This window comes from Ilyonectria robusta, assembly GCF_021365365.1.
Source record: "Ilyonectria robusta strain PMI_751 chromosome Unknown BGZ61scaffold_18, whole genome shotgun sequence".
In the NCBI taxonomy this organism is placed as follows: Eukaryota; Fungi; Ascomycota; class Sordariomycetes; order Hypocreales; family Nectriaceae; genus Ilyonectria; species Ilyonectria robusta.
The window spans coordinates 674,201-700,781 of record NW_025764452.1 but is presented as its reverse complement, the minus strand read 5'-3'; the positions used below and the strand labels follow the sequence as shown (position 1 = coordinate 700,781).

At 49.2% G+C, this 26,581-nt stretch overlaps 8 protein-coding genes across 8 annotated transcripts; 6 read left to right on the top strand and 2 right to left on the bottom strand.

Annotated features, from left to right (window-relative positions):
* Positions 1 to 3,348: 3,348 nt before the first annotated feature.
* BGZ61DRAFT_426152 (uncharacterized protein) lies at positions 3,349 to 5,474 on the bottom strand. Its single transcript, XM_046243672.1, has 2 exons — positions 4,766 to 5,474; positions 3,349 to 4,701 (listed from the first exon to the last, which is right to left on the bottom strand). The coding sequence occupies exons 1-2, from the start codon at positions 5,424 to 5,426 to the stop codon at positions 3,473 to 3,475; spliced, it is 1,890 nt and encodes a 629-aa protein (XP_046100823.1). The 5' UTR covers positions 5,427 to 5,474; the 3' UTR covers positions 3,349 to 3,472.
* Positions 5,475 to 7,479: 2,005 nt separating this feature from the next.
* BGZ61DRAFT_359432 (guanine nucleotide-binding protein alpha-3 subunit) lies at positions 7,480 to 8,713 on the top strand (the record flags this gene model as incomplete). The annotated part of the gene is made up of 2 exons (XM_046241079.1): positions 7,480 to 8,057; positions 8,113 to 8,713. 2 exons carry the CDS (start codon positions 7,480 to 7,482, stop codon positions 8,711 to 8,713), a joined length of 1,179 nt encoding a protein of 392 aa, XP_046100822.1.
* Positions 8,714 to 9,168: 455 nt separating this feature from the next.
* BGZ61DRAFT_508215 (Alpha/Beta hydrolase protein) lies at positions 9,169 to 10,979 on the top strand. Its single transcript, XM_046251949.1, has 3 exons — positions 9,169 to 9,542; positions 9,595 to 9,792; positions 9,846 to 10,979. The coding sequence occupies exons 1-3, from the start codon at positions 9,218 to 9,220 to the stop codon at positions 10,541 to 10,543; spliced, it is 1,221 nt and encodes a 406-aa protein (XP_046100821.1). The 5' UTR covers positions 9,169 to 9,217; the 3' UTR covers positions 10,544 to 10,979.
* A 943-nt stretch (positions 10,980 to 11,922) lies between these two features.
* On the top strand, positions 11,923 to 13,714 carry BGZ61DRAFT_359296 (uncharacterized protein; the record flags this gene model as incomplete). The annotated part of the gene is made up of 4 exons (XM_046241062.1): positions 11,923 to 12,296; positions 12,341 to 12,379; positions 12,436 to 13,033; positions 13,109 to 13,714. The coding sequence occupies 4 exons, from the start codon at positions 11,923 to 11,925 to the stop codon at positions 13,712 to 13,714; spliced, it is 1,617 nt and encodes a 538-aa protein (XP_046100820.1).
* A 1,134-nt stretch (positions 13,715 to 14,848) lies between these two features.
* On the bottom strand, positions 14,849 to 15,588 carry BGZ61DRAFT_481416 (uncharacterized protein; the record flags this gene model as incomplete). The annotated part of the gene is made up of 2 exons (XM_046249286.1): positions 14,849 to 15,272; positions 15,344 to 15,588. 2 exons carry the CDS (start codon positions 15,586 to 15,588, stop codon positions 14,849 to 14,851), a joined length of 669 nt encoding a protein of 222 aa, XP_046100819.1.
* Positions 15,589 to 17,480: 1,892 nt separating this feature from the next.
* Positions 17,481 to 20,216, top strand: BGZ61DRAFT_551944 (glycosyl hydrolase family 3 N terminal domain-containing protein; the record flags this gene model as incomplete). The annotated part of the gene is made up of 3 exons (XM_046255515.1): positions 17,481 to 17,544; positions 17,610 to 17,931; positions 17,989 to 20,216. 3 exons carry the CDS (start codon positions 17,481 to 17,483, stop codon positions 19,925 to 19,927), a joined length of 2,325 nt encoding a protein of 774 aa, XP_046100818.1. The 3' UTR covers positions 19,928 to 20,216.
* Positions 20,217 to 24,773: 4,557 nt separating this feature from the next.
* Positions 24,774 to 25,131, top strand: BGZ61DRAFT_359837 (uncharacterized protein; the record flags this gene model as incomplete). The annotated part of the gene is made up of 2 exons (XM_046241106.1): positions 24,774 to 24,911; positions 24,982 to 25,131. Coding segments are annotated over 2 exons (288 nt in total), but the record flags the coding sequence as incomplete, so codon positions are not given.
* Positions 25,132 to 25,222: 91 nt separating this feature from the next.
* Positions 25,223 to 26,175, top strand: BGZ61DRAFT_457103 (uncharacterized protein). Its single transcript, XM_046246609.1, has one exon. It carries the CDS (start codon positions 25,240 to 25,242, stop codon positions 26,110 to 26,112), a length of 873 nt encoding a protein of 290 aa, XP_046100816.1. The 5' UTR covers positions 25,223 to 25,239; the 3' UTR covers positions 26,113 to 26,175.
* The last annotated feature ends 406 nt before the right edge of the window (positions 26,176 to 26,581 follow it).

Below are 26,581 nucleotides of genomic sequence, written 5' to 3'. Positions count from 1 at the left end.
TTGCACTGACCGGTAACTGCCGGAAGCCCTGCGGTCAAAATGTGCAACAGATCGGGGCTGCCATATAGCGCTGCAATCGATATTGCAGCAGCCTCAAGAGAGTCGCAGAGTTTAGTTGCTGGCCGACGGCTAAGCAGCGCCTCAACAATGCTGTAATCTCCATCTCGAGTCGCCTTGAATGCAGCTGAACAAAGAGCACCTCCGTCAAAAGTGGGATCGATCATCATGGCGAGGCTGACCACATCTCTCTTTGGGCAGAAAATCGCGGATTCCAGAAAGGTCTCTCCGATAGTCGACGGCTCGGCAATGGCACCGGCTTCCAAAAGAGTTTGTATCAGTATGTAATCGCCGAGTTTGAATGCATGTGCAAGCTCCCCTTTGCGAAGCTCAGCCCCATAGGCCAGCAGTGATTGTATGATGGGGAGTTCTCCATCCATGACAGCAAGTTGCAAAGTAGAGATACCATGGCTATTCCGCTCGTTGGGGTCTGCGCCCACCTCTAGCGCCACATTGATGAGTGGCAGGCTTTCAGTCTTGACTATGAGAAAGAATTCATCACTACTCATGGCGACCCCCGTTCTGATCAAATGCATGGCGCAATCAAGATATCCCTCACTTAACGTCGATAGCAATGGTGTCCTATGATCCCTAGACACTGTAGCTATGCAGGACAAGATGGAGAGTGAGTGATCGTAGTGTGGAGACAGAGGGTCCAAACTTGTACTCGCGGAAGCGCCGTGCTGAGTGAGTAACGTTACAATCTCCAGCCAGCCGTGAAATGCAGCAAGATGCAGCGCTGAAGGAACCCCAGGACATGTAGGTATTACTGATACCCCTAGTTGGAGAAGAAGGGCGCAGGTGGAGTAATGTCCATGAAAGGCTGCTGCGCAAAGAGGAGTGAGGCCGAAATGATTCTCTTGGTCCATAGAAACACCATTCTCAGAAAAGAACTTAACTACGGCACTGTTTCCAGAGGACGCTGCAGCAATCAAAACGTCGGCAGTTACCGTCGACGGGTCGAGGCTTGGGCCTTGGCTAGAGTGGCAGAATGAATTGGACCAGCTGAGGAGGAACAAAATCAGACTAAGTGCGTGCTGGGTATCGAGTTCGGCGGAGGATTCGACTATCGGTTTGAAACCCGCCGCCTCGCTCAAAGCTGTTGAACCATATTGCAAGTTCTCGTCAATATCGTCAATCCGATGCCAACAATGCATGTTTGCACCATGCCTGAGAAGTAAGACGGCAATCCCAACATAGCCCATTCCTATGGCACAATGTAGTGCAGGTTTACGTTTGGTCCCATCTGCTTCGTCTGGCTCATTCGGTCGCGCACCATTCGACAATAGCATTTCAACCAACTCTTGTGCTACCGCAGGACGTCGTAAGCTGCAGGCGGCTGCAAGAGGGCTCAATTCACCCCGTCGTGGGTGCCCATTTGCATCTGCTCCGTAATCCAGGAGAACCCGCACCAGATGTACCTTCTGACTCGAAACTGCAACCAAAAGTGGATAGCAAATGCCGGCATCTGGGTAGTGATAGTCCGAATTCTGATTTGGATCTTGGCCACAATCCAGTAACCATTTGACGAACTCGAGAGAGTCATCGTCACCTTTTGCTGTCCATAGAACCGCATATTGAAAGAGCTTTTCTAGGATCGCCGACATCGTTGTGCTTTTGTGCAATGAAAGATAAGAAGGGGCCAGGCCTGAAGTAGTCACAGGTCGTAGCATGTCCTTTACCACGTCCCAGTCTTTCTTCACGTCAGGGACATAGTAATTGTTTGACACAAGGAAAAAGAAGACTTGGACGGCATAGTCGAATTGGCCTTTTGATTGGCTCACTTGTGCGAAGAACGTCTGCCGTCTTATCTTGTCATCTTGCTCAAACTCGGGCATTATTTCGGCTAATCGCATGGCTAGCTCAGAAAGAACTGCAGCCTTTCTCGGAGTACCAGCGATGGAGGGCCGGTCGATGTTGAAACGAGAGACTAAAAGGCTGGGAATTGATCTTGAACAGACTGTAGGGGTTGATGGAATAACTTATAGGCATGAGCGTCCGCAGTGTCAGGCCAACAGATCAGGAAATCTCACATTTTGGAAGCATGACCTGAAATTGGCGCCAAGGCAGTGGCTCCACCATAGACAATGCTGGAGAGAGTCCTTTGGGCGTCTCAATAGACAAAGGGAGTCCCTCTGGTGTTCTTGGGCTCGGTGCTGAAAACAGTAAGATGATGGCCGTGTCCCTTGAGCGATGTTATGTGGTACCGGTGAGCTTACCCTTGTAGTATTTATGAACTATAGACATCGGTCGGTTTCGCGTTGTCTTTCTTTGTACTTCTTTCGAGGAGAATTTGACACCAGAAATAAAAACCTCGCTGTCTTTTCTTTCCAGCTGTTTTCTCTTGGTGATTCGGTGGTCTATATATAACCAAGCACTTGCCGGAACATTGTGTCGGAAGTTCCACACCTTGAGGCGATGTTGGAGCTGGGATGGGCTGGGCAGAACCTATCAGCATGACGAACGAGTGACTTGGGTTTGGGGTTGCAAACGTCGCAAATATCCCTCGGCCTTCGATCCGCTTGAGTACTTCTTTGTGCGTCAGCTTTTTACCATCCGCCGGATTTCTTTCAAGACACAGCTGTCGAATCGCCTCCTTATTTTCTTCCCACACTTCTCGAGTGGGTCCGTCCCGAGAGTTACTCATGTCAGGATGGTGGAATACATTTCAGTCAAGATGCATTTTCAGCTAGTTTCAAATCCCTGGCTTCTGAGTGCCCGACCACGGTGCTTTCAGAGATCACTCAAGACACTACTCTGACAAGACTCGAAACACGAAGATGGATGCCCGGCAGAATAAATACGATAGACTTTTTGGCCACAAATGGTAGAACCTACCCAAACCACACCAAAAAGACAGAAAGGGAACGACGACGCTGCAGCACAAGCAGAAAAACCAAACGAACTGCACGGCTGATTACGGCATGAAATGCATAAATGCGAACCGCACCATGCACGCACACGAAGACCAAGAAATTTACGCACGGATTGCCGGTTTCAATGTGTCATTAATTCGCTGCACATATCGAGACGGTGTCATGCTCCTGTACGGCTTATCTCATTCTGTTGGTTCCCAGACAACCGACCCACCCCCACAGCGAACGTGTTTCTCGGCAATGAGAGACGCGATGATAAGACGTAGGCAGGACAGTCGCAGTCGGAAACCCCCGGTCCACGACCGTGAAGCCATATGTAATGGATCCTAAGCTGTTGTGTTAGCCCACGAAGGTTAGAATGGTCACAACACTAATATTCTGTGCGTTTTTCGACTAACAACGGTTTCTGAGATTCGTGCGATGTAAATTATTGGACTGCATCATCAGCTACGGCGGCTACGGCGGGCTGATGCCATTTGCCTCAGATTTGTTTATTCCATCTCCCATGATACTTATGCAGATGAAGATGAAGCATCGCCCTAGTTACAAATGCCCTCCTCCAGAGCTTTGATTTGCAAAGCAAGTAGTCTCGAGTAGTAACGACACAGGGCCAGATTCCCTCCATGAAACCAGAAGCCAGGGTGGCCTGTACGCTGCCAAATGGTCCTCGTCTCGCCCTCTGCGTTGTAACCCCAAACATCACCAACCGAGTCGGCCACCTCGTCTCCGAAGATCTGCCGGGTCTGGGTACGCATGTTGCCGTACCCTGTTGCGAAGACAATTTCGTCGGCTTCGAGTTCCGAGCCGTCAGCAAACTTCAATCCTCGCGGAAGAATCTCTTCAAGTTCTTGTCCCTGCTTGATCTTGATCTTTCCGTCGGCGATGAGTTGAGATGCACCGACATCGATGTAATAGCCTCCCCCACGTTGCATGTACTTGATAAACAGACCAGCATCATCGGGGCCATTGTCAACCTTGAAGCCAACCTCCTCAAGGCGCCGGAGAATGTTGTCATCCCATTGGTTTTGTAGGGCGGTGACACCGACTTGCACAGCCTTCAAGACCGGGACAGGAAGGCTATGAAATAGAAGGTCCGCGTCATCAACCTCTGGTCCACCCTCTGCGTATAGGGGCTTTAGCCCGTCCGTAATGGACTTGGACGTAATCACGCAGGTAGTAGATCGTTGTACCATGGTTACATGATATCCATTCTCAAGGAAATCCTGCGCAATATCGTGCGCAGAGTTGCAGCAACCAACAACAACAGCTCTCTTGCCCTTGCTGTTATGTTTGGCGCCACCAAACTCCGAAGAGTGGCAGATTCGGTCGCCTTGGAAATCGTCAAGCCCTTTAATATCGGGCATATGCATTTTTCCCGAATGCCCAGTGGCTTGAATGATGTGCCGTGGATGAAGGGTTCTGGTCTCGACACCGGAATCAAGCCGCCGCTTGACAGTAACTGTCCAATTCTTTGCTTCAGGGTTCCATTTGCTTGTGTCAATGTCCGCTCCAGTCCACACGTTGAGCTCCAGGAGAGTAGCGTACGCCTCGAAAAAGTCTGCCAGCTTATCTTTGGGTGTAAAGATGGGCCACTGTGGAGGGAATTTGAGGTAGGGAAGATGATCAAACCATACTGGGTCGTGGAGAACAAGTTGATGGTACCGCTTTCTCCAGTTATCTCCGACCCGCTGGCATTTGTCGATGATCAACGCGTTCACACCAAGCGCTTTCAGTCGAGCTGCGATGGTAAGGCCGGCTTGTCCAGCACCTGGTTTCGTGGTAAAGAGTATTAGCGACAGAGCAGTCGAGGAAATGTGTGACATAGATCTCACCTAGGATCAACACAACAGGATTGCTCCCATCTTCGTACTCCGCGTCCGCTTGTCTGCCCTCAGCCCAATTTTTCCTTCCAGGCATGCCGCCATGCTGCACGCCCTGCGGTCGACGATGGAAAATGTTTTCTTCGTGGCCATGGAGCTGCTGAAGAGCAGTGTAGAGAGTGAAGATGGACCAAGTACCCGGGGAATCTTGGATGAGACGAGCCACGCCCTTTCCAGCGCCGACGGTAGATTCAAGGGTGAAACTAAAGACGAGAATTGGCACCTCTGCACCTGCGTCCAAAAATCCACTTTGAGGCACACGAGCTGGGGACGTCGTATCAAGGGTAATGGATTTCAGAACCGGGCCTTTCTCGGTGGCAAATGAGCTCTGCAAATAGTCTTGCACGCCTTGGCGCCCACTGACAGTTCGGAACGCCCACGAGAGGGCCAGGTGATCTCTCCAGAACCCATCTGCAGCGAAGAGAGACGACAAGGCGGCTGAATCACGGCTGGCTAGACCCTTGTTGAATCGTGTGATGATCGTTTCTGCCAGCTCCCCGATGCCGGACTCGGCTGGCCCTGCTGTTGCGGGGAATTTGGCAATCGGGATGTTGACGGATCCCGGAACGGGCTGCATGTGGGACGGAAGCTGATGCTTATCGTCGATGACCATGGTGAATGCTTGTTGGGGGTGGTTTTCTCTGTGTATACAATATTTTGGTTATGGATATCCTGATCATTCAGCGAGGGCCTTCTGGCACATTTATATGGCTGCAAACCCCGCAAACCTTGAACCGCCACAGGATTTCAAGAGGCGGGGAAAGGCAATGAGGCTAACGGAGTCAGTCTGTGATCATCCCGCATTCAACTGGATGCGGGGAGCTGGATTAGGACCGGTGAAGGGCGCCAAGGGCCGCCACATGCTGGGTGCGGAGATGCACAGTTGCGCACTGGAAACACGTAGCTGGGCAGCTGCATTTGAGGTTTCAACCTGGTGCGGGCGTTGCTTTCCATTGGCTAGGTTTCAGAAAAGTGTTGAGTGTAGTCGACCGGTGTGCGGACACTGCAGGATATTTGCTTCTTCTTGTACTTGTCTAGTGGGTTTCCGATGTGTCACACACACTAGCTGACCGTCGTGTTCGGATCTATACGAATCCAACGAGTGGGTGAATGACACGGGGCACTGCGTGCATGTGGTGCTCGACCGTGAGGAGTAAGAGTTTGCGGTGCTGCATAGGCAAAAGTGTGACAGGAGCTTCATAGAGCGCCAGGTCGCGGATTGGAAAGTGAGGACCCAATAGGAATTGGGCTTAAACCCTTCTGCCGATAGCCAGAATATGCCGAGTTTGGCCATTAGGGCTGGCGATGGCTGCTGTAATACCGGAAAGTAGTGTTAAGACCGGGTCCTCGGCGATAGGATTACGTATAGCCGTGAGTTGGATTAATTCTGATCCTGTAAAATTTGAGTGTCATCGGAATTATCGAAATATTTTATTGAGTGAGAAACTTTCTGTTTTTACAGAGAAAATTGCCATGTCAGCAGATGCTGGTTTTTAAATACACCTTTTCGAACTGTGGCCGTGAATAATTAAGTTGCCTCTCCACCCGTCCACAACAAGGCTGGTGAATCCAACGTTAATTATGTACAATGAATAGTAAACGCATAAATAGATAACGGATTCAGCCGTGAGCTGAGTTGGAGTGTCCGATGTTGATCAACATTTGGCCTACTCTACTCGGTGCGATGACGATCAAAATTTGCTATTTCCGATCAATACGTACAACGCCCTCGATGAAGAAATAATGAGGGGAATTAAAATTGCACGTACTTTTTACAACGAGTTCCTAGAGATCTCAATTCTCACATACTAGGGAGGCTTATTCATGCCTTGGCATTTAGGCAAATGTTGGAGCCATGTACCATTTTGTGGCTGGCGGCATGTGACCTCTCTCTAGTTCCATCTGGAAGCGGGCGCTGTGAGCGCTGTGAGGTTAGTCTCCCTCTTCCATCCTCCATCGGATTCAATGGATACAACGCCGCGCTGAAGATGGCAGACCCGATAACGCTTCTCAGCACAGCTGGTGCTGTTGCAAACAGCATCGACGCCCTCGGGAAGACAATCAACACAATCGGAGAGCTTCAGAGCCAATTTCAGGATGCAGACCCAGCCGTACTCAATCTGGACAGCCAGCTGGTCGCTCTTAATACCGCGCTCAACGACATCAATGTCTGGGCAGAATCAACTCCCGAGGAGCCCCATCATCAGGTGGTGATGGATCTGGACCGCTGTGTGGCCTGCTGCCGAATGTTGATCAACAAGATCGATGCCGAGATGGCTTCGTTCCAGATAACGCCGGGAAATGAACTTGATGTCGCGAGCAAGTTTCGGCTGCTATTGAATGGGAAAGATTTCGAGAATATTCAACGCATGATTGGGCAACAAACAGAAGCATTCACGCTTCTGCTTACGGCGTGCAACACGTGAGTGATACACACCATCCCACGGTACCGGTATATGGCGTATCTGACTCGTCTTAGGACCACGCCATCAGAACAAAAGGGGATTCTTGAGCAGCCGCAGGCTCGAAGTATCTTCACCAAGATGGAAAGCGACTGCGAGTCGCTGAACGTGGACCGAGATGTAGACCCTCCGAAGACGCCGAAGACGCCGAAGTCGCCGAAGACGCCGGATACTGCCGCCTCGATAAACTCCCCAACATGGTCGATGCAGTTGCCATTCAGCACGAATTTCATCTCACGCATATACCAAGGATGGGTTACGGGACCACCCGAAACGAATCTTCAAGAGCATCGGAGCGAGACATCTTCCCCACCCCGGCCATCCCCCCGACCTTGGAGCATCACATCACTTGAATCGAACAAGAGGTCACAGGCTATTGATAGGTTGCTTGAAGAAGATGCAACGAGGCCAGGCCGCGAATGCCAAGTCCTGTTGCTTGGGTCTGATTCAAGACGAGATATTCTGGAGATGATGAAGCTGACTCATCTGAAGGGTCGCTCCGAGGATGAGCTACACAATGACAGGTTGACAGTTCTCAAGCATATCTGCGACTCTGCAAAGGCGCTGGTCACTGCGATGCGACAGTTGGAAGTCGCCCCGGAATCAGACAAAATCTGGGAAGACGCGGACTTCATAGTGACCTATGTTTACGATTCAAGCTCGACATCTACCGGGCTGGACCCAAGATTTAGGGTTGCCATGGAGAAGATTCTAGAAAGCCCATACTACCCAGAACTCATGGGTCGATGCACTGAATTTTACCTTCCACACTCCGCAGAATAGTTTGTTCTCATTGCCCTTTCATTGATCGTTGAGCAAGGCTGATAAGAAACGCAGCTTCTTTTCTGAAATAGGCAGAATATCATTGCCCAACTACCTTCCGACTGAGATCGACCTCCTTCGGGCCAGAAACAAAACCAACGGTGTATCCGAAACCTGGTTACAGACGGACCAGCTCAGCATCTGTATGATCGACGTCGGGGGGCAAAGAGGTGAGAGAAAGAAGTGGATGCAATACTTTGAGAACATTACATCCATCGTCTTCGTCGTCGACTTAGATTCGTACGACGAAACAGTGCTGGACGAGACGTTGGAAGAGACCTCGCAAACCATAATGATGGAGTCCCTCGTCCTATTCGAGGCGGTTGTTAACTCGCCGTCGTTCTCGAGGACATCGATTATCTTGCTGCTTAACAACACTGCCGAGTTTGAGCAAAAGCTAGCAAAGGACCCTCTGAGCAACTACTTCCCGGAATACAGTGGTGGAAATGACGTGAACGGGGCGGCAAAGTACCTTCTTTGGCGATTCAACCAAGTTAATCGAGCTCAACTTGCTTTTTATCCACATATGGTGCATCCTGGTACCACATCAGCTACACCATTGGTACTGGCAGCTATTAAGGAGACACTCCTGAACAATGCATTACGGCATTTTTAGTTAGGCTATTTTACCTAAATTGGTCAGCCAGCATCCTGATCATCATACCGTAGCCCCGCCTTGGTGGTGATGATTGTCCGCTATTATCACCGTGACCCCCTCATTTCGGCGTCGTATCTACACGTTTCTATTGGTGCATGGTCCAAGATACCGAGGTCGAAAATGGTGCAATCCGGGCAAAAATTGCCAGCTTATAAGCGGGGCACATATTGGACCTTCGGCATTTTACTAGGTATGAGTCTAGCCTACGTCATTGGTTCATTGGCCTGCCTCGGGTGTAGCATCACGCCCTTTGACCGACATTGAACGGACCAGTATTGAGACAGGTAGATTTGTAATCGAGCATCGATTAAGCTTTGTAATTGCGGAGTATGATGTATCAATTGCCCAAGGTTTCTATTTAAATGCCGAATGACGAATTTGTCATTACTTCCCTCTTGCATCTTTCTTTCACCGCCATATATTTGAGCCTAAACTATCTGCCAACAGCACCTGCATCCCACAATGTCTGATACTATTCGGCCCTTCAAGATCAATGTGCCACAATCGGCGATTGATACCCTGAAAGAAAAGCTCGCATTGACGACTTTTCCGGAAGAAGTGGATTTCTCAGACGACTGGAATTATGGTGTTCCGCGAAGCGACATAAAACGGTTGGCAGAGTACTGGAGAGATGGCTTTGACTGGCGGGCGCAAGAGGAAAAGCTAAATCAATTCCCGCACTTCACGACTGACGTTGCCGTGGACGGTTTTGGTGACCTTCAAATCCATTTCGTTCACCAGAAGAGTAGCAAGCCCGACAGCATCCCGCTTCTGTTCTGTCATGGCTGTGAGTATTCGAGGCCCAAGTTCACCGAAGCAGGGGCTAACCTTTTCCACAGGGCCAGGAAGCTTTCTCGAAGTCCTCAAAATCCTTCCCCTGCTCACGGAATCCCAAGGTGGGCCTTCGTTCCATGTTGTAGCTCCATCATTGCCCAATTTTGGGTTCTCGGAGGGTGTGAAAAAGAAGGGCTTCAGTATCCCTCAGTACGCGGAATCGTTGCACAAGCTGATGGCGAAGCTTGGGTATAATAAATATGGTGCGTAATCCAAGTTCAAGACCTATTAATATCTGGTATCTAATATCGTCCAGTTACCCAAGGCGGAGACTGGGGCTTCATCATCACTCGCCTCTTGGGCGTTAAATACCCTGAGAGCTGTCTAGCTTCACATCTCAATTTTGTCCGCGTCTCAACGCCACCGTCGCTTTCTAAATCGCCACTGCAGTATATCAAGCATGCTTTTTTACCATACACTGATTTTGAGAAGGCTGGACTGGCTCGAACAAAATGGTTTCGACATCAGGGTTTTGGGTATAACTTGGAACAAAGCACTAAGCCCTCCACCCTGGGATTCGCTCTATCCGATTCTCCCGTCGCCGTCTTGGCATGGATTTATGAGAAGCTCCATGACTGGACCGATAATTATCCATGGACTGATGACGAAATTTTGACATGGATTTCTGTCTATCAGTTTTCCACAGCCGGGCCGGAGGCAAGCATTCGGATTTACTACGAAGCTACTCATGCCGAGGTTGAAGAAGTGGCGAAGGGAACAGCCTACGTCCCCGGCGTCCCAATAGGACTCTCTTACTTCCCCAAGGACTTGGTAGTGCCACCCAAGACATGGGGGAGAACGTTAGGGCCGGTTGTTTTCGAGCAAAGCCACCCAGATGGTGGTCATTTTGCGGCACATGAGAGACCAAAGGAGTTGGCGGATGATCTGAGGAGAATGTTTGGAACAGGTGGTGGCGCTCACGCAGTTGTTGCGAAGGCTCAGTCCAAACTGTAACCTTACACGATAAGCTCGTGCTATGATGGAATGGCCGCACACACGGTCGATGCAGCAATCTTGGTAAACGACACGAACTATTTTGCATGTTCTGCGTTCCCAAACTTGCGGCGCACGATTTCTAAGTTACTTAGCATCTAATTCCTCATTCAGAGAGCTTAGAGACGGCTCAGGGACAGCTCAAGGGTAGCTCAAGGGCAGTTCAAAGTACTCAAAGTGCCACAAAACTCGGTCACGAGAGGGCTACCTACACGTTCGAGTTATTTTGACGTCCTCTAGTAGCTGTATTCTAGCTATCTAGTCTAGGATGCTATTGATATTAAAGATGAAGAAGAAAGAAAAAATTTCCTAAGTGCCCCCTCAGCTCTGGAACGCTTTTTCATCCTGGTGTGCACAAATCTAGTACGTCTTGTGGCACAGCCGCAAGGATATGGGCCCTGGCCCGTGACAATCTGGACTAGATAGCTACAATACAGTTACTAGAGACCGTTCACAGAAATGCCTTGTGCGTTGAAAAGATCCTCCCGTCAAGCTAGTCCAAGCTGATCTATTTAGGCAAAATGCGCAGGCTGTGCTCAAGCTGAGCACACAGACGACCAACACATGAAGCAATAGCCAAGCTGATCTTTCGTATTATATGATGGAAAGAACATGATATTGCTATGTTGGTCCTTCAATCTATATCGGTAGTTCAACAAAGCGACATATCAGGGTAAAAGACGCGCCTCACAATTCACTAGGGCTTGCCGTGCATCACCCCTCGCGAAGCTCCCGTTGTGTTCATCGCTTCGCCATTCCCCACTTGTATACTAGGTATCTTCCTATCTCAAGGTCGTTGACTGCAGACAATAGGGTCGTTGACTGACCCTATTGTCTACAGACAGCAGGGTTGAAGTCAGAGGGGTTGAATTGAAGCTTCAGGCAGAGACCAGTGGGCAACAGCCTTATTGTTCAGCTACTGTTTCTTCTGGTGCTGGGTGTAGCACTTATTGTTTATCTCTACTGTTTGAGATTACTGTATGGCTTTGATATATCTGATGATATTGAGTAGAGCTAAAAAAACCAAATACTAGGTATCTTCCAGCACACCGCAGGGGTCCGAACCCGTTCCTTCTTATTTTGTCTTGTTGCAGATTCTAGAATCATCGATACTAGCCTCTTCTCGGCTATTATCAGGCTCTTATCGGTAGGAAGCAGAGCTGAAACCGGGAGCCGGGGTGATATGCAGTTGGTTGCGCGCATCCCGTTTCGACCAACAGATGCAACCCTTCGGGCTATGGGTACAAGAGGGGGGAATCCCTCGACCAATTTCCCTCACTTTTCCCCTTCCCTATAGCACTCCGGATTAGCTTTATCATTCACCAAAATACTCCTACAACATGACTTGGGATCGTTGGGAACTGGGCCAGAATGCCATTTTCTATGACGAGAACATTCGCCCTAGCCATCCCCCAGCCGCTTTGTATCCACCGCAAGTGGAGGCCTTACGAAGATCCATGCTTGATTTCTCCTGCCTAATTCTCAATCACACTGTCGGACCAAGAGGGGTTCAGGTCCACCCAACAGGCGGAGAGGGAGAGTCTCAGAAAACTGACCCTGCTTTGACAGCAGCGCGCAAGACTCTCCATGAAGTGTCCAGAATACACCACGGCGGTTACTCGGAGGACACATGGGCAGGCTTTTTCAAAGATTCATTTTTTAAACCACTTGCTGGTAGATTGAGACCGGAGGAGGATTCACGGAGGCATGTTAGGTCCGACCGCTTCAAGTCGCCTACGGCTGATATTCATTACGCAGGGTTTCGCGCTGTGATTACTACTACGATGCATTTACAGCGTAAAGTTTTAGCCCTGCGCCGTCAATTCAACGCATCATGGCTAATCTATATACAGCGGAGCCAACAAATCATGGGGACTATTCGGCAGTAGCCTTGATGATAATTCTGATCTCAGCAGCTTTGAGAGGTCAAAGTGTCCCAAGCCGGACTACGCCTTCTACTTACCTATGTATCACATGGACGCCACGCAGGCGATTCCCAAGGTGCCTAGCCCTGAAGGTCGACAATGGAATCTAGCTCAGGAGCACTCGCTGGCGGGGGGATTTTCATGGTCCAACCTGAAAGAACTATTCGCATTCGGACTACGACCGACACCCTTTCGAGTTTTCCACAAACCCCCTCAAGAGGCGAACCTCAATTCCTATCCTTGGCTTCTTATTGAGCACAAGAAGGAGGGAGTCAGCGGATCAGAAGAGACAGTTAGCTGCCAGGCGGCAAACGGCGCAGCATGCGCTGTCAAGCTCAGTCAGATCTCGGCCAGGTACGCCATGGTGCTGCCCAGCCACGCACATATTCCTCCCATGCCAACCGTGACAACCATTGGATCAAAGGTCAAAGTTTGGATTACATACTATGCTGAAGACTTCCACGCTCCTTGTTTGAGCAGGAAATATTCAGGTGATGTGGCGTGGAAGAAGCGCAAGCAGGGCACTGTAAGTTAGCATTACCGAAGGCTTTGACTAGTTTCTTGCTATGTCACTGGTATCTAGACTAACAAAATTTTATAGGTAATGAGAGCTATTTGGGAGGGAGATGTCGCCAAGCTCGAAGATATCATCATGTTTCAAGCGATTCTTGAAAACACGCACACTTGGGCTATGCGTGTGTTCAAGCCCCTGATGTCTTCCTACCTTGAGCAATGGAGACATGTACATTGCCAAGTTGGAATGTTCGCGACAAGCTCCGCACTACTCCGTCAGGAGCAGACTATGGCACGCTGCCAGTCGATTATACCGATAGTTCAAGATCTCTTGGACAATCATTCTTCGGTTGAAATCGATGACAGTAAGCATCCTAAGGTCACACCAGTATTTTTAGGCATGCTTGTTCAACAAATTGTTACTTCGGAGCGCCAAGTACTGGCTGACGAGGTGGACCGTATCATCAAGGAAAGACTTGATGCTCTAACACCGAGCTGGCAGACGACTGTGACTCAGAGAACTACTCTTGAAACGCTACATACGAGCCAGCGCCAAAAGACACCAGAAAATAGCAACAACTCGACCGCTCAAAGCCCAGGCTCAGTGGAGGACGGTTCTGATGATAGCACCTGGCAGGATTCAAATACTACCAGGTCTCCCAAATCTGCAGTGGCGGGGAGCCCGCACGAGTAAGTACACGCTCTCATTCACAAACCCATTCACTAATTCAGCCACCAAGTGCGTCGCCATCGAGAGAAACAGTGGCAGAGGAATTGCTCCATACCCCGGACAAGCGGGATGGACGCTCCACACCGTTATTTGAAAGTGCCATTCCAGGACCATCTAGTGTAACCACACCTACAGGAAACACGCCTTTGAGTCCAGGGTCTCGTGGTCACTCTGAGACGCCCAATATTGGGCAGATTTCCCGAAGCCCAAGTCCCGGAACCTCAACGGGAAAAGTACCACCCGAAGCACCTCTTTTCTCTTTCCCCGACGATGGTCCAGAACGGCCTCGCGCGCCATTTTCTCCTCAAGTGACCTTGTCTTCTGACATCCCGGTGATTGATTGGGGGGCAGCGCGCGATGATAGTGAGACAAGGCGACTGGCTGAGTTTTACACTGCTCGGATGGTCCCGCCTCCCAACAAGGCCACTGGGTCTCGGCCTGGTTCTGAGAACGACGACAAGACAGGAGATGACGGTGTGATTGACCTCACGAATGACAGTCAGGAATCAGAGGGCCGTTAGTTGTATAAAACCAACGAGATGTCTTGCTTAAATCCAACATTTCAAATCGCAGCTGTCGTCACAAATCCGAATGTGCTATTATTAGCGGCAGACATCCTGTCGCTGTTTCGCTGCCCCAGATTAGCTCTAGAAACGAAAATGGAGTGTGGTGTGCTTGGGTTTCGTTTCCGAGTAATTGACATAAAGGCCCAACTTAAACTAGTATCACAACCGGAGATAAAGTCACAAGCCATCAACTATATCTCCTTAGTCTCAACACAAGCATCCTTTTAGCACTGGAATGAGTCTAGCACTTTACGAATCCGGCTGAATCTGAGGTCTAATTTGCCTGGCTTAGCAACCTGGATCGGATCAACCTAATGCTATTAGGTTGCCAGTCCGTGTATATTACAGCTGACAACAAGAATCTGAAGCTCTTCTGCTGCAAGCAACAGGATAGGCTTGAAGCTCTTAGAAATGCAGTCGCAAGCAATACAACTAATAAAACAAATAAAAAGATGTTAAGAGGATAGGCAAGAAAATGGCGTGGCTGTTGGAGCTGTTGGGGCTGTTAGAGAAGACTCGGCGTTTGGCTCTTTTATGAGTTATCCGGGGCAGGCAATTCCTGTGCCTGTACCATCGCCTCGTTGGAAATGCCGCTGGTGGGCTCGGCAACAAAGTCGGCGGCAAGAGAGACGCCACGAGAGGTCGGCGTCACAGGGTCGGTCTTGAACAAGATGGACTCGGCGACAACGTTGTTATCCACACCATGGCAGCAGAGTTCGAGAGCAATGGCGATAACATTGCTGTTGTCGCTCTGTATCCGGGCTACCAGCCGACCCGCCTGTCCAGCTTCCGTTCGCGCGACGACATGAACGAGTGCATCGAGGGAATGTAGAATGTGATAGAGAATTTCAGTATCAAGTATACTGGGTCTTTCGTTAACTGGAGGGGCGAGACTATTCCATGGCGAAATACGCTCGACTTTCACTACCAGTCGCTGTCTGACAAGCCCGAATTTACTAACAGATGATTTTGGGGCACAGTTCAGGATTGTGCACTGTTAGGTTGGCACTTCAGTCTAAACACTAACTGAAGGCGCTCAACATTGCAGCGCAGCCGTCCGTTCTTCCTTCGCACCCGATAGCATCCAGCGTTTGCCTGTAACTCATTGCCATCCGGGGTGCCTTCCCGTATTGAAATAGTGACATCCCACATTGCTTCCCTGCGGCCAATGATACACTTAACCCTGTGGGATGTGATACTGTCACATGTATCAGGATTTCGGGATATCGGATTTCTGCGGTTATGACGGAAGTGAAGCTTTTCCTCTGTCATCACGGGCGTCCATCGTCACTTGCCTCATCACAGGCCTCTTCATCAGAATAAGCCCTAGTCCTAACCTTTCATTGATTTTATCAATAGCTAGTTGAAGCCAAAGACTCCGACGGATCCGGAGCCTCTCGGCTGTCCGAGGTCATCCGAGGTCATCGTCAGTCTCTTAGTCTATAAGACTGACCGGATCCAAAGACCCTCATTCAGATAGGAAGAATGTCAAGAGCTTCTCACACATATAATCATTTCCATCTGCTAGATGCAACAGATACATAATGGTTGAACTTTTGGAATGACGACAGGTCTCGGCCTCGATGATCCCAAAACGGTAGTAAACAGGATATGTATGCTAACCTAGTCATAGAAAACGTCTCCAGCGGTCATCGACAACCCTCCAAAGGGGTAATGCACCCCACGATATTATGTGTATAATGTTGAAAATTCTTAGATGACTACTATGGCGAGAGCGATAACATGGTTTCCGATTACTTTTGCACTATTAACTAGCTCTCATAGAGGGTCTGCTTCAACAGCTGCAAAAACGGTTATGTACTTCCAGAAGAGTCCAAAATCGTCAATTGAAGTAGCACTAACTGCAGCCTTATCCCCAAAATGGCCAACTTTCACACGACCGAACGTAGCATACGAATGTCATCGCTGACTTACCACATGATTAAGAACTTGAACTACACCCTGCGGGGATATTGCCGGAGTGAAAGCGAGATGGCTGCGTTCGAATGGGTTTAGTTACATGCAGCCAGACCAAAGGGTGATGGTATTCATTACCTTCCGGAATTACGCCGAGCTAGAGACAGGATGAATGTGACGACTAGCAGATGGAGTACACGGGAAAGAGTGAATACGCTTGAGATTATCATACGACTTGATGGATATGCAGTCTAGTCTACGCATCACTGAAGGCGTGATACCGGCTGAACGGACCTTGGATCTGAGTTTTCTCCACATCCTATCGTCTCTTCCTATCTCCATCCCAATGAGAAATTACAGAGAATGCGTCCCTCGACTCCGTTACCATGCGAGTCAGCTCAGCAACTGGAATACACTGGTTCAACGGAAAGCTAGCATCTCGGGCTAAGATACCCAGGCAGCTTGCTCAAGCCCAGCCGTTCATGTCCCCAACAACACGCCCAATCCTTGCTAGCCCTAAGCCCCACGTTGCATCGTAGTTCATGATCACACATACTCGGGAAGAGATATCCCGACTAAACGGAATACGCGTATTGATACGCGCACCTGACTCTTTACGAGTGTGTCTGGTTGTGGAGATCGGTCCGACTTTTCGGCAATCGATAGCGCGCTGTGGGATTGTCCCCTTGTGCATGAACTGGGGTCTGTCTGTCTGATCATCCGCTACCCCAGACGATCGGAGTTTTCTCCATAAAGAGCTTGTTTGGTGGAGTGATTGCTGCGATGTCTCGTCGTCGGAGTGCGGGGAAGTGTCGAAATCGTGGAAACGGCCCGAAGTATCACGCAGTGTTCGTCCGCATGATCGGAAAATTAGACATGTCCCAGCAAATGGAATGCTTTTCGCTTTAGTTTACCCTTCTGAATAGGCTCTCGTGCAGCGCAGTTTCCTCGGTGCTAGAAAAGGACCGGGAACACACTGATGAGCTAAACCCTTACTTACAAACGAGGTTACATGCCGATATCCGGTTTACTTCCGCTCGGGCCTTCTTGGAATCATCAGGATATCCCTCATATGATTGAATTGTTTAGTTTCTTGGCAAGCTGACTTAGAGAGGTCTGGATGTGGCTGCTACCTTTCATCAACTTGGAAATTAACAGCGCCGTTGGACACATAAATAAGAGACGTTGGAGACAGAAATTTAATGAGCACAGACAGAAATAAAAACATCTTTGAAAGTCAAATCACAATGTTGCTGAAGATCTTCTCTCTTGTCGTTTACAGCGCTGGACTGGCGCGAAGCGCCAGCATTGGTAAGTGACTGAGTTGACATCACTGTGTTTCACCACTAACTCAAAAGAAGATGCATCGGGACTAGATAACAAAGCTTGGCAGGCAGCATTTAAAAAAGCCGACAAATTTGTTTCGCAACTCAATCCGTCAGAAAAGATCGGCATGATTACTGGAACCCTTGATCTTAGTAGCAGTGGGTGCATTGGCAACATCGTTCCTATTGAAAGACTGGGTTTCCGAGGGCTCTGCCTCCTTGATGGCCCCCAAGCTCTCAACCGTGCAGATCTTGTCAGCATTTTCCCTAGCGGTTTAACAGCAGCTGCAACATGGGACAAAGATCTTATCTTTGCAAGAGGCAAGGCATTGGGTGAAGAATTCAGAGGCAAGGGTGGCCATGTCCTCTTAGGGTGAGTGAAATGCACGCCTTGCCCATCCGTACTCTGGCTAAACGTGTTTTGCTTTAGTCCTGTTGCCGGACCACTTGGACGCCATGCTCTCGGAGGGAGGAATTGGGAGGGATTCTCCCCGGATCCGTATCTCACAGGCCGAGCCATGGAAAGCACCATCCAAGGCATTCAGTCCGTTGGGGTTCAAGCATGCGCCAAGCACTACATCGGAAACGAGCAAGAGACTCAACGATCAAATACCTTCGACGCAGACGGAACCGAGATTGATGCCATCTCCTCCAATATTGATGACAGAACTCTTCACGAGCTGTATCTGTGGCCGTTTGCAGATTCTGTCAAAGCCGGCGTCGCGAGCTTCATGTGCAGCTACAACCGCGTTAACCAAACCTACGCGTGCGAAAACGACTTCATACTGAAGGATATCCTCAGGGACGAACTTGGTTTCAAGGGATACGTCATGTCAGACTGGTTTGCGACACATTCAGGAGTCAAGTCTATCAATGCCGGCCTTGATCTGAATATGCCTGGAGTCCTTGACGCCAGTTCATTGGCAACGGGAGCCAGCTACTGGGGCGGCAACATCACAAAGTATTTGAACGAAGGCACCGTGTCGCAAAAACGGATCGACGACATGATTCGGAAAATCATGGCCCCGTACTACTTGCTCGGTCAAGACAGCGCAGACTTCCCCACGGTCGATCCCTCGCTCATTCTCACTTTGGCTGCGACGGTTGGATTGTCAATTGGAAATGTGGACATTCCCAGTCGAGATGTTCAAGGTGATCATGCAGTCTTTATCCGCCAGATGGCATCCGAGGGCACCGTTTTGCTGAAGAACACCAACTCGGTGCTACCGCTCAAGTCGCCCAAGTCCATCGGAGTTTTCGGCAACGATGCAGCCGACCCTACGGATGGACTCACCTATACCGATGCCTATGAAATTGGCACTGTTGATATTGGCGGTGGCTCGGGAACCGGCCGTCACGTCTATCTAGTCTCGCCTTTGGAGGCAGTGCGAGCGCAGGCCGCGAAGATTGGTGCTCGACTGCAACACATCATTCATAACAAAGTCCTCGCAGCTAATACTTTCATCGGCCTATATCCCACCCCAGAAGTCTGCCTTGTCTTCCTTGGCACCTATGCATCTGAGGGGTGGGACCGTACTGAGTATGAGGCAGACTGGAATTCAACCCTCGTCGTCGAGAATGTCGCCAAGAGATGCCCAAACACAATCGTCATCACGCACTCTGCCGGTATCAACACAATGCCGTGGGCTGAGAATGAGAACGTCACCGCCATTATTGCAGCTCATCTCCCAGGACAAGAATCAGGCAACTCCATCGTGGACATTTTGTGGGGTAATGTCAATCCTTCTGCAAAGCTTCCGTATTCAATTCCCGCCAACGCGAGTGACTACGACATTCCTATTGTCAATCTCACCAACGCAGAGGTTACTAGCCCTGACGCATGGCAATCCGACTTTACCGAGGGGCAGTTTATTGACTACCGCCACCTGGATGCAAACGACATCGATCCTCTCTACGAGTTTGGGTTCGGCCTGAGCTACACCACTTTTGAGCTGCAACGCCAGGTGAAGGTAGAGAAGCTTGTCTCCACACTTACAGCTAGACCTCCGAAGACCAAGGTGTCCAGTCCTGGCGGCAATCCCAAGCTCTGGGAGACAGTTATCAAGGTCCGTTCCAAAGTCACCAATACGGGCTCCATCGCAGGCGCCACAGTTCCACAACTGTACGTGTCTTTTCCGCAGAGTAGCACCCCAGCCGGGACCCCCCTTCACGTGCTTCGAGGGTTTGAGAAGGTCTTCTTGGAACCGGGAGAGTCGAAGAACATTGTCTTCGAGCTGCAGCGCCGAGATGTTAGCTTTTGGGATGTCAAGGCTCAGGATTGGGTCGTCCCCAAGGGATCTTTCGGATTTCGTGTCGGTTTCAGCTCCCGTGACATCAAGAGCACAAAAAGCATGGTTCTCAGGGGTTAGTCTCGGTTAAGGGAAGTAGCATACAAGCTAGCCCTACTAGTGGAATGAAAGGGACGATGCCAGGAGCGGATGAACTGGATGATGATGACTAGGGGGTTAGCTATGCGTGACAGACGGTGGGTGTGTCTCAGGGGGGATCAGCTCTGTCGCTACGTGCCTAGCATCTCAGGCAAAATACGGGACAAGTCGGAACAAGGGTCGGACAGTCAGGTCCACCAACACCCACAGCTAGGACAGAGAGGGCAGCGGTGAACGCACGCACTGTATTTAGCAGGGGATTCCCTCTAACCCTCTTGAATAAAATACCGATCCTTAGAGAGAGACTTTGATAGATTATAAGCCCGGTTATCTCACCGTCATATCGGCATAAATGTTCTAAATTGTCCAGAAAATAACCTCTCCTTACAAAAGTCTCTTGAGCGGCTACTGCAGAAAGAGAGGTTGCCAAGATAAGAGGCTAAGACCCGGTAAAGGCAGCTTGAGGCTGCCCTAGCTGAGGCTTTTCAGGATGTCTGGTATCAGCAGGCCTGATGTTATGGCTTAAGGTGTCCGCGAGGGCAGAATCGAGCAGGAAGCTGGGCATCCAGAAGAAGGAAATAAAGTTGTCCAACTCAAAGGGTCTGATCCTAATAATACCGATAACAATAACAACGACAAAAACGACGACAATTACAATCCTAATGCGGATACTCCTATCTAGCAGCAGACCCAGCACTTCGAATAGCGGCTACAGGAGCTAAAGGCATTGGCAAGAAAGAAAAAAGTCCCAGTAAGCAAAGCAGGTCTCTGAAATATCGTCTGCCAAAAGAAAGGAATAGACAAAGGATCAAAGGGAGCCTAGGAAGGCTAGGGCTCCGGCTAGAGCCCCAACAAGGTCCCCTGCCCTGACGGTATCTGAGAAAGCTGACGATCGGCCGATAGCCCAAAGGGCCCGACATCTTAAGGGCTTTAAGATAAGGCTGCCGAAGAGTCTGTATTCGAAGAAGCTTAAAGACCGGCCTGTATGGAAGAGGCAGCTCTACAGCTCGCTATTGTGATAGGACCAACAGTCCACCTAGAGTTTAATATGGTACGGGGGGCTTGTGGCTAGCTTAGGCAGTCCCTGCTTAAGGGTTTGAGTCTGCCTAAAAACTAAGACGGTATGAATTTTCCGTTCTTTAATTAATATAATCCCTTCGGTCTCAGTACACTTATTTACTATAGCTGTCGAAGCAGCTCTTATCGTTAATTTCCTTTTTCTTCTTCCTAAAGATATTCCGAAGCAATTGATTAATTGCTCTTAGTGCCTCTTACCCTCAGGAGACAGTGTGACAGGCGGTTAGGAACACTTGAGATAGCTGGATGCTAGCAGGGTTCTCTCTAGGGTGGTCCGAATGAGGTTGAAAGGGAAGGTTGGAGCCTATACAGAGCTGAGGGCATCGTTTTCAATTCTTCAGAGATCTTTCCTCAAAGTCAGAAGGACTGTAAGGTCTAGATACGACTAACAAGTCTATTAATTTGCTGTCTTTATTTTTAAGAGACTTATTTGAGTCTAATTTGACCGTCACTACGATGCCTATCAGACCCTATACGCGTATTCTGATGCAGCTTCAGGTGACTATCCAAGATGACTATGCGTCGATCTTCTGTGCATCTCCCCTGGGGTAAGTGATTAAGTGGTTATTTTTCCTGACTCTTTCTGCTGCTGAATCAGCTTTTCTGATGCCTTTTCTTATCCCTTATCCCTCTAGCCCCATACCCTAAGGACGGGTGTGGTGGTCTGCACTAAAGACCTCTCCCACCAACGAACTATATAGAGCCGTCTGGGTGGAAGTTGTGATCCTCAGCCGAGCTGGCGAGGGCAAGCTGCTGTTAGAGATACAGAGCTGTATAAAGCAAGAAGCAACTGCAGTGATAAGCCTGTAAAAGACAGGCACGGAGGTGTTGGAGGTATTGATCCGGCGCTATAACGGGCATATAACACACAGAAAGGGGGCCCTGCTACTACAGCTTACGGCTATAAGGGCTGAGAGCTTTGCGGAGGCAGGGGCTTATCTTGACAGACAGAGGGATCTGGTAGCTAGGCTTATATTTATTAGAGGAAGCCATCCAGAGGACTTAGAGTTCAACCTTTTTATTATCAGTATATAGAGTGTTTTTAATAACTGAGCCAGCTGGATCCAGTATAAGAAACAGTAGGGCTGGAAGCTGACAATCTATCGGATCCAGAATACCTTAGTTAACAAGAGCCGGCGTAAGGCTCTATTAGCAGTTAAGTTGGTAAAATCCTAGGTCTTCTATACTTATAGCAAGAAAGCTGGAGTTTGCTGGGGATAGAAACAAGCTGGGTATCTAAAGTGAGATTATAAAATACCAGCTAAAGAGGAGAAAAAGAAAGATTGTCTGCCAGGAGCAGTAATGGCAGGAAAACTTAACTATATACAAAGCCAACAGTTGGACTATAAACCTTAGTCTGTCTGAGTGTACTGTTGATCTTTGAATGGACTGGGTGTATAATCTGTATTATTGATACTATTGTTGGTGTTTTTTTTTCTGTTGAGCTTTTAGTCCCCCCTCTAGATATGTGTGTACTAGGGTACCCTAACCTCTTGATATGTAGCCAAAATAGCTTTTATTATCTAGCTTAAGTGGGAGTATTAAAGTAGGGTTTGGATAAGCTAGCTCTATAGCTAGGGCAGAGAACACAGCGGGGATTATACGTACTGTATTTAGCAAGGGATACCCTCTAACCCTCTTGAATAAATATCAATCCTTAGAGAGAGACTTTGATATAGTATTTTATTACGACTTTTATATAGAATATTACTCCGATAGCGAACTCAATGCAGAATAGCACAAATACAGTATGTATGTCTAATATCAGGCGCAGGTATTTACCTTGGTCTTGGACTATGATCAGCATATTAAGCACTGAGCATCAGGGGGACTATCGCGCTGAAAATTGGATCAAATAATTTAGCTTCAACATTCACTGGCCGGCCTGTGCTTGCCGGAGACATGAATCCAGCCCCTCGGTAGGATTCTGGATGAGCCAACCCCCTACATCCCTCCCGGCCACTTCCAGACTGCCAAAAGCTGCTCCTGTCGAAGCTGAAACCACAACTCGTACTATGGTACCTGGGGTACAAATGACTAATCGGAAGTAGAGTGCGCTCGAACTTCCGTCCTGTCATATTCTTTTCCCTGTCTGGATTCTTGAAGCCTGTGGCTTCACCCCGCTGCTGCCATGGCGATCAAACTACCCTCATTTGTCCAATCCCTTAAATTTTGAAGCCCACATGCGCACAATGACATGGTACTAGCTTGTTGGTCAATTTTTGCTCCAGTTGTGGCTGGCGGCCTCTCTGGACTCAGCAACCTGCCCCCAAGTTGCAAACATCTTGATCTCAGTACGCCCAACAGGGACAGTGAGGTGGGTGTAATTATGCTAGGTTCAAAATCGCCCCTGCCATTAGAGTACTCGAGTTTATTGGGAATTTTAGTCGTTTGACGGAGAGAACGCCGAACGCCCTGGATCCTTGGGTTTGAGATCGACGTTGCGTTCGGGACTCGGGCTCCGCGGGATGGTACGAAGTACTTATCTCACAAAGGGGCCTCGACCGTTCTAATACCCCACAGCCCCTATGCAGTCAGCTGCAAGGAAGCATCATCAGGGTCCCGGATTTATTGTACGAACTCGACCCTGATGAAACAATTCGAACATGGGACAGATACACGTCGATGAATTCCAAAGGGCTCACCTCAGATGTTCAGCCTACCCCTGCATAGTCCCCAGCCATCGCCCCGAAGCCATGGCTTTTTATCCATGTCTCTCTTAACTTTCGCGAATGCAATTTCATCAGAGTTTTGGCCTCTGGATGGGTGACCGATATATTAACCCACTGTCTGGCCAAAATTTCCGCGGCGATGCCTCTTTGTAGATGCATACAGCATTGGGAAAGCAGACACAAAGGATCTTCTTCTCCTTACCAGCAGGATTGTGACGTCCAGGCGGGAACTTCAGTGGAAGTACGGCACGCCAACGAGGCTGTGGAGTGGAGAAATTACTGGCCAGAAATGGGGTTCCGTGTAAAACCTTCCAGCTTTAGCTAGTGAGCGGACCCAGGCCAACCTACGGCATGAACAAATCTAAGAACAATTGATGACCACGCCATTAGTAACTTGCCCCACGGGATGTGGTGTACTGTATCGCTTTGACAGTGCAAGGGCGGCTTTCTCGCGATGTCTCCACAGCTCCCGTTAGAGGTTACGAGTACGATGATGTTGGTGAAGACCTCACTCTGACTCGGGTACACAGGACAATCAGAAATAATCCGTTTTTGTCGGTGAAGAGGCAGCAATCGATGTATCCTACATATGACTTTCTCTCATTTGCTGATATCCCTGTCCCGCTCTCAAAGGCCGCGTTGACACTGTCGAAGGGATACGGGATCTCACCACCATGTCATCATCCCCTTGTCTGTTCTCGCTTAGCGGCTCGATACCGAGAACCACGTGAAACGCGAATGCACCGTTCCTTTGTTGTCGACCAATTACAATCGGAGACAGCGCGACTAGCTGTATCAAGCGTCCAGGATCCGTAAGTGGGATTGTCTATTTGTTCTTCGCCAATCCTGGGACCTGAATTATCTAAAAGGAACGACTCCCGCGTATGAGTTCGCAGGCAGATTTGTCAGTTTTCTTCCATCTCACCCCTGTCATTTCAGGTTACCCCCTGCATTTTCGGATTATACCCTGTCACTTTGGACGCCACCATCTCGGATTCTTCGGACTACATACTCGGATTCTTCGGATACTTCGGATTTGACCCACTCAGTTCTTGGACAATCCGCGACCTGATTGGGTCATGTCAGCCAATGCGTACACAGACGAGGACTGGGCCCGCCTACGCCGGCATATCACCCGGCTTTACTATGACGAGGCCAAGCCCCTCGCTGAAGTGATCGAGACGATGCAACGGAGATACTCTTTCAGTGCAACGTCGGTGGCTACTCTCCCGTTGTTTCAGCATGAACGCCCTGTGCTAAGCTGTCAATAGACCCAGAATGTACAAGTACCGTCTCCAGAAATGGGGCTTGGATAAAAAGCTCAGAGAGAAAGAAGTGGTTCAGATGTTCCTCCTCAAGCAGCAGCGCGATGCTGCTGGGAAACAATCCGCCTTCCTCGTACGAGGGAGACCGGTTGACTGGGAACAGGTCCAAAGATATCTGCAACGCAGGCCGGATCTGCAAACGAAGATCAACGCGGGCATGCTTCAGATCGGTACGCTCGACTCCGATCTAATATGCCGTTCGCCATCTCCAGAGCCAGTCATGCATGCTTCCAATTCTCTCAGGTTCTTGGATGATGTTCTTGGACTGATGGACGGTTATTATGACACTCGCTTTGCGTTGAACGCAGCTTCGGATGCATCTAGCGCCAAGGTGCTGAATATTCTTCCTGATGGCATTAGATGTCAAAGGCGACTGGATCAAGCCCGCTCCCTGATCTTGGCGAACAGAATGCAACCGGGCTTCCACGTGCTGAACAAGGCACTTGATAACCTCGAATATATACTTACAAACGCAGATGTCAGTGTCGTCTTCTTTCTCTGCGAAATAGTCACGATATTTGACCAACGATACAAGGAGCTGGCATTCAAACTGAGCCGACATATCCACGACATAATAGTCAAGGTTTTTAGCGCTGGGTATCCTCTGGCTCGCCTACTCCACCGGCTTGTTTATGTCTCGGACGAAGATCAATATGATATGATCGCCACCGTCATAGAGGCTTCCTTCGATAAATTCCAAAATTTCTGTCCTTGTAGCCGTATGGTTGAACGAGTCAACATTCACTACTATCTGCTCTTGGACTACATGGGTCGGACACCAAGAGACTTGAAGTCTGACTTTCCCGAGATGGATGTGACTACTCTCGATACCATGAAGGTCGCTTATCTCTATAGACTAGCCGATCGTCTAATCTCCAAGGGGAGATTCGAAGAAGCGGATCGCAACCTAGCTTCGATGCGGACTTGGCTCGAAGATCCTCTAAATCGAGGCGGTTCGAGCTGGGAGGATCTCCAACTGTGCTACTACCACCTCATGGCACAATGCAGGTTCTCAAGCGGCGAATGGGAGGAGGGCGAGGTTTGGTTAAAGAAGGTACAACAGCACAGTGCTCGATACTTTCCGGATATGTAACATCTTTCCCGGGTAATCAATTGTACTCATACCTCAGATTGTTTTCAATCTAGTTCAATTCACATAATTAATCATCTCTGACATTTACCGCGCAGACTTAATATCAACACGTAATATTATTGCGTACTAAATAAACAATCCCTGGTCTCCCACCATGGCTCACATGTAGATACAGGCATCTCTTCCTTAAGCGTAGACCATACCCTCGGGAATCAGCATTTTAAGCGAAGGACCCGCCACTCCACAAACGACTAAGTAGTCGTTTGTTCCATTGGTCTAGAACAAAGGTACCAGATCTTGGTTTCACCCCCTAACAGACCCAGTCTCAGGTAAAGACAGGGGAGAGAGAAAATGACAGCATGCCAGTGCTGGACCTCAATTAACTCTCCATTGTTTCCAGTACGGCTGATATCAGGGTTGCACTCGGGCTGGGGCTAATGATGGGGAACAAGACAATGGACCACATGTG

What these genes read in the sequence shown, in the direction of transcription:
- BGZ61DRAFT_426152 (XM_046243672.1), bottom strand. Translation starts at nt 5,426, where the DNA reads ATGGTCATCGACGATAAGCATCAGCTTCCGTCCCACATGCAGCCCGTT. An exon ending in TCCTGTTGTGTTGATCCTAG is followed by an intron (nt 4,702 to 4,765) that starts GTGAGATCTATG and finishes CCACGAAACCAG; the next exon opens with GTGCTGGACAAGCCGGCCTT.
- BGZ61DRAFT_508215 (XM_046251949.1), top strand. Translation starts at nt 9,218, where the DNA reads ATGTCTGATACTATTCGGCCCTTCAAGATCAATGTGCCACAATCGGCG. An exon ending in GCTTCTGTTCTGTCATGGCT is followed by an intron (nt 9,543 to 9,594) that starts GTGAGTATTCGA and finishes CCTTTTCCACAG; the next exon opens with GGCCAGGAAGCTTTCTCGAA. An exon ending in GCTTGGGTATAATAAATATG is followed by an intron (nt 9,793 to 9,845) that starts GTGCGTAATCCA and finishes AATATCGTCCAG; the next exon opens with TTACCCAAGGCGGAGACTGG.
- BGZ61DRAFT_457103 (XM_046246609.1), top strand. Translation starts at nt 25,240, where the DNA reads ATGCATGCTTCCAATTCTCTCAGGTTCTTGGATGATGTTCTTGGACTG.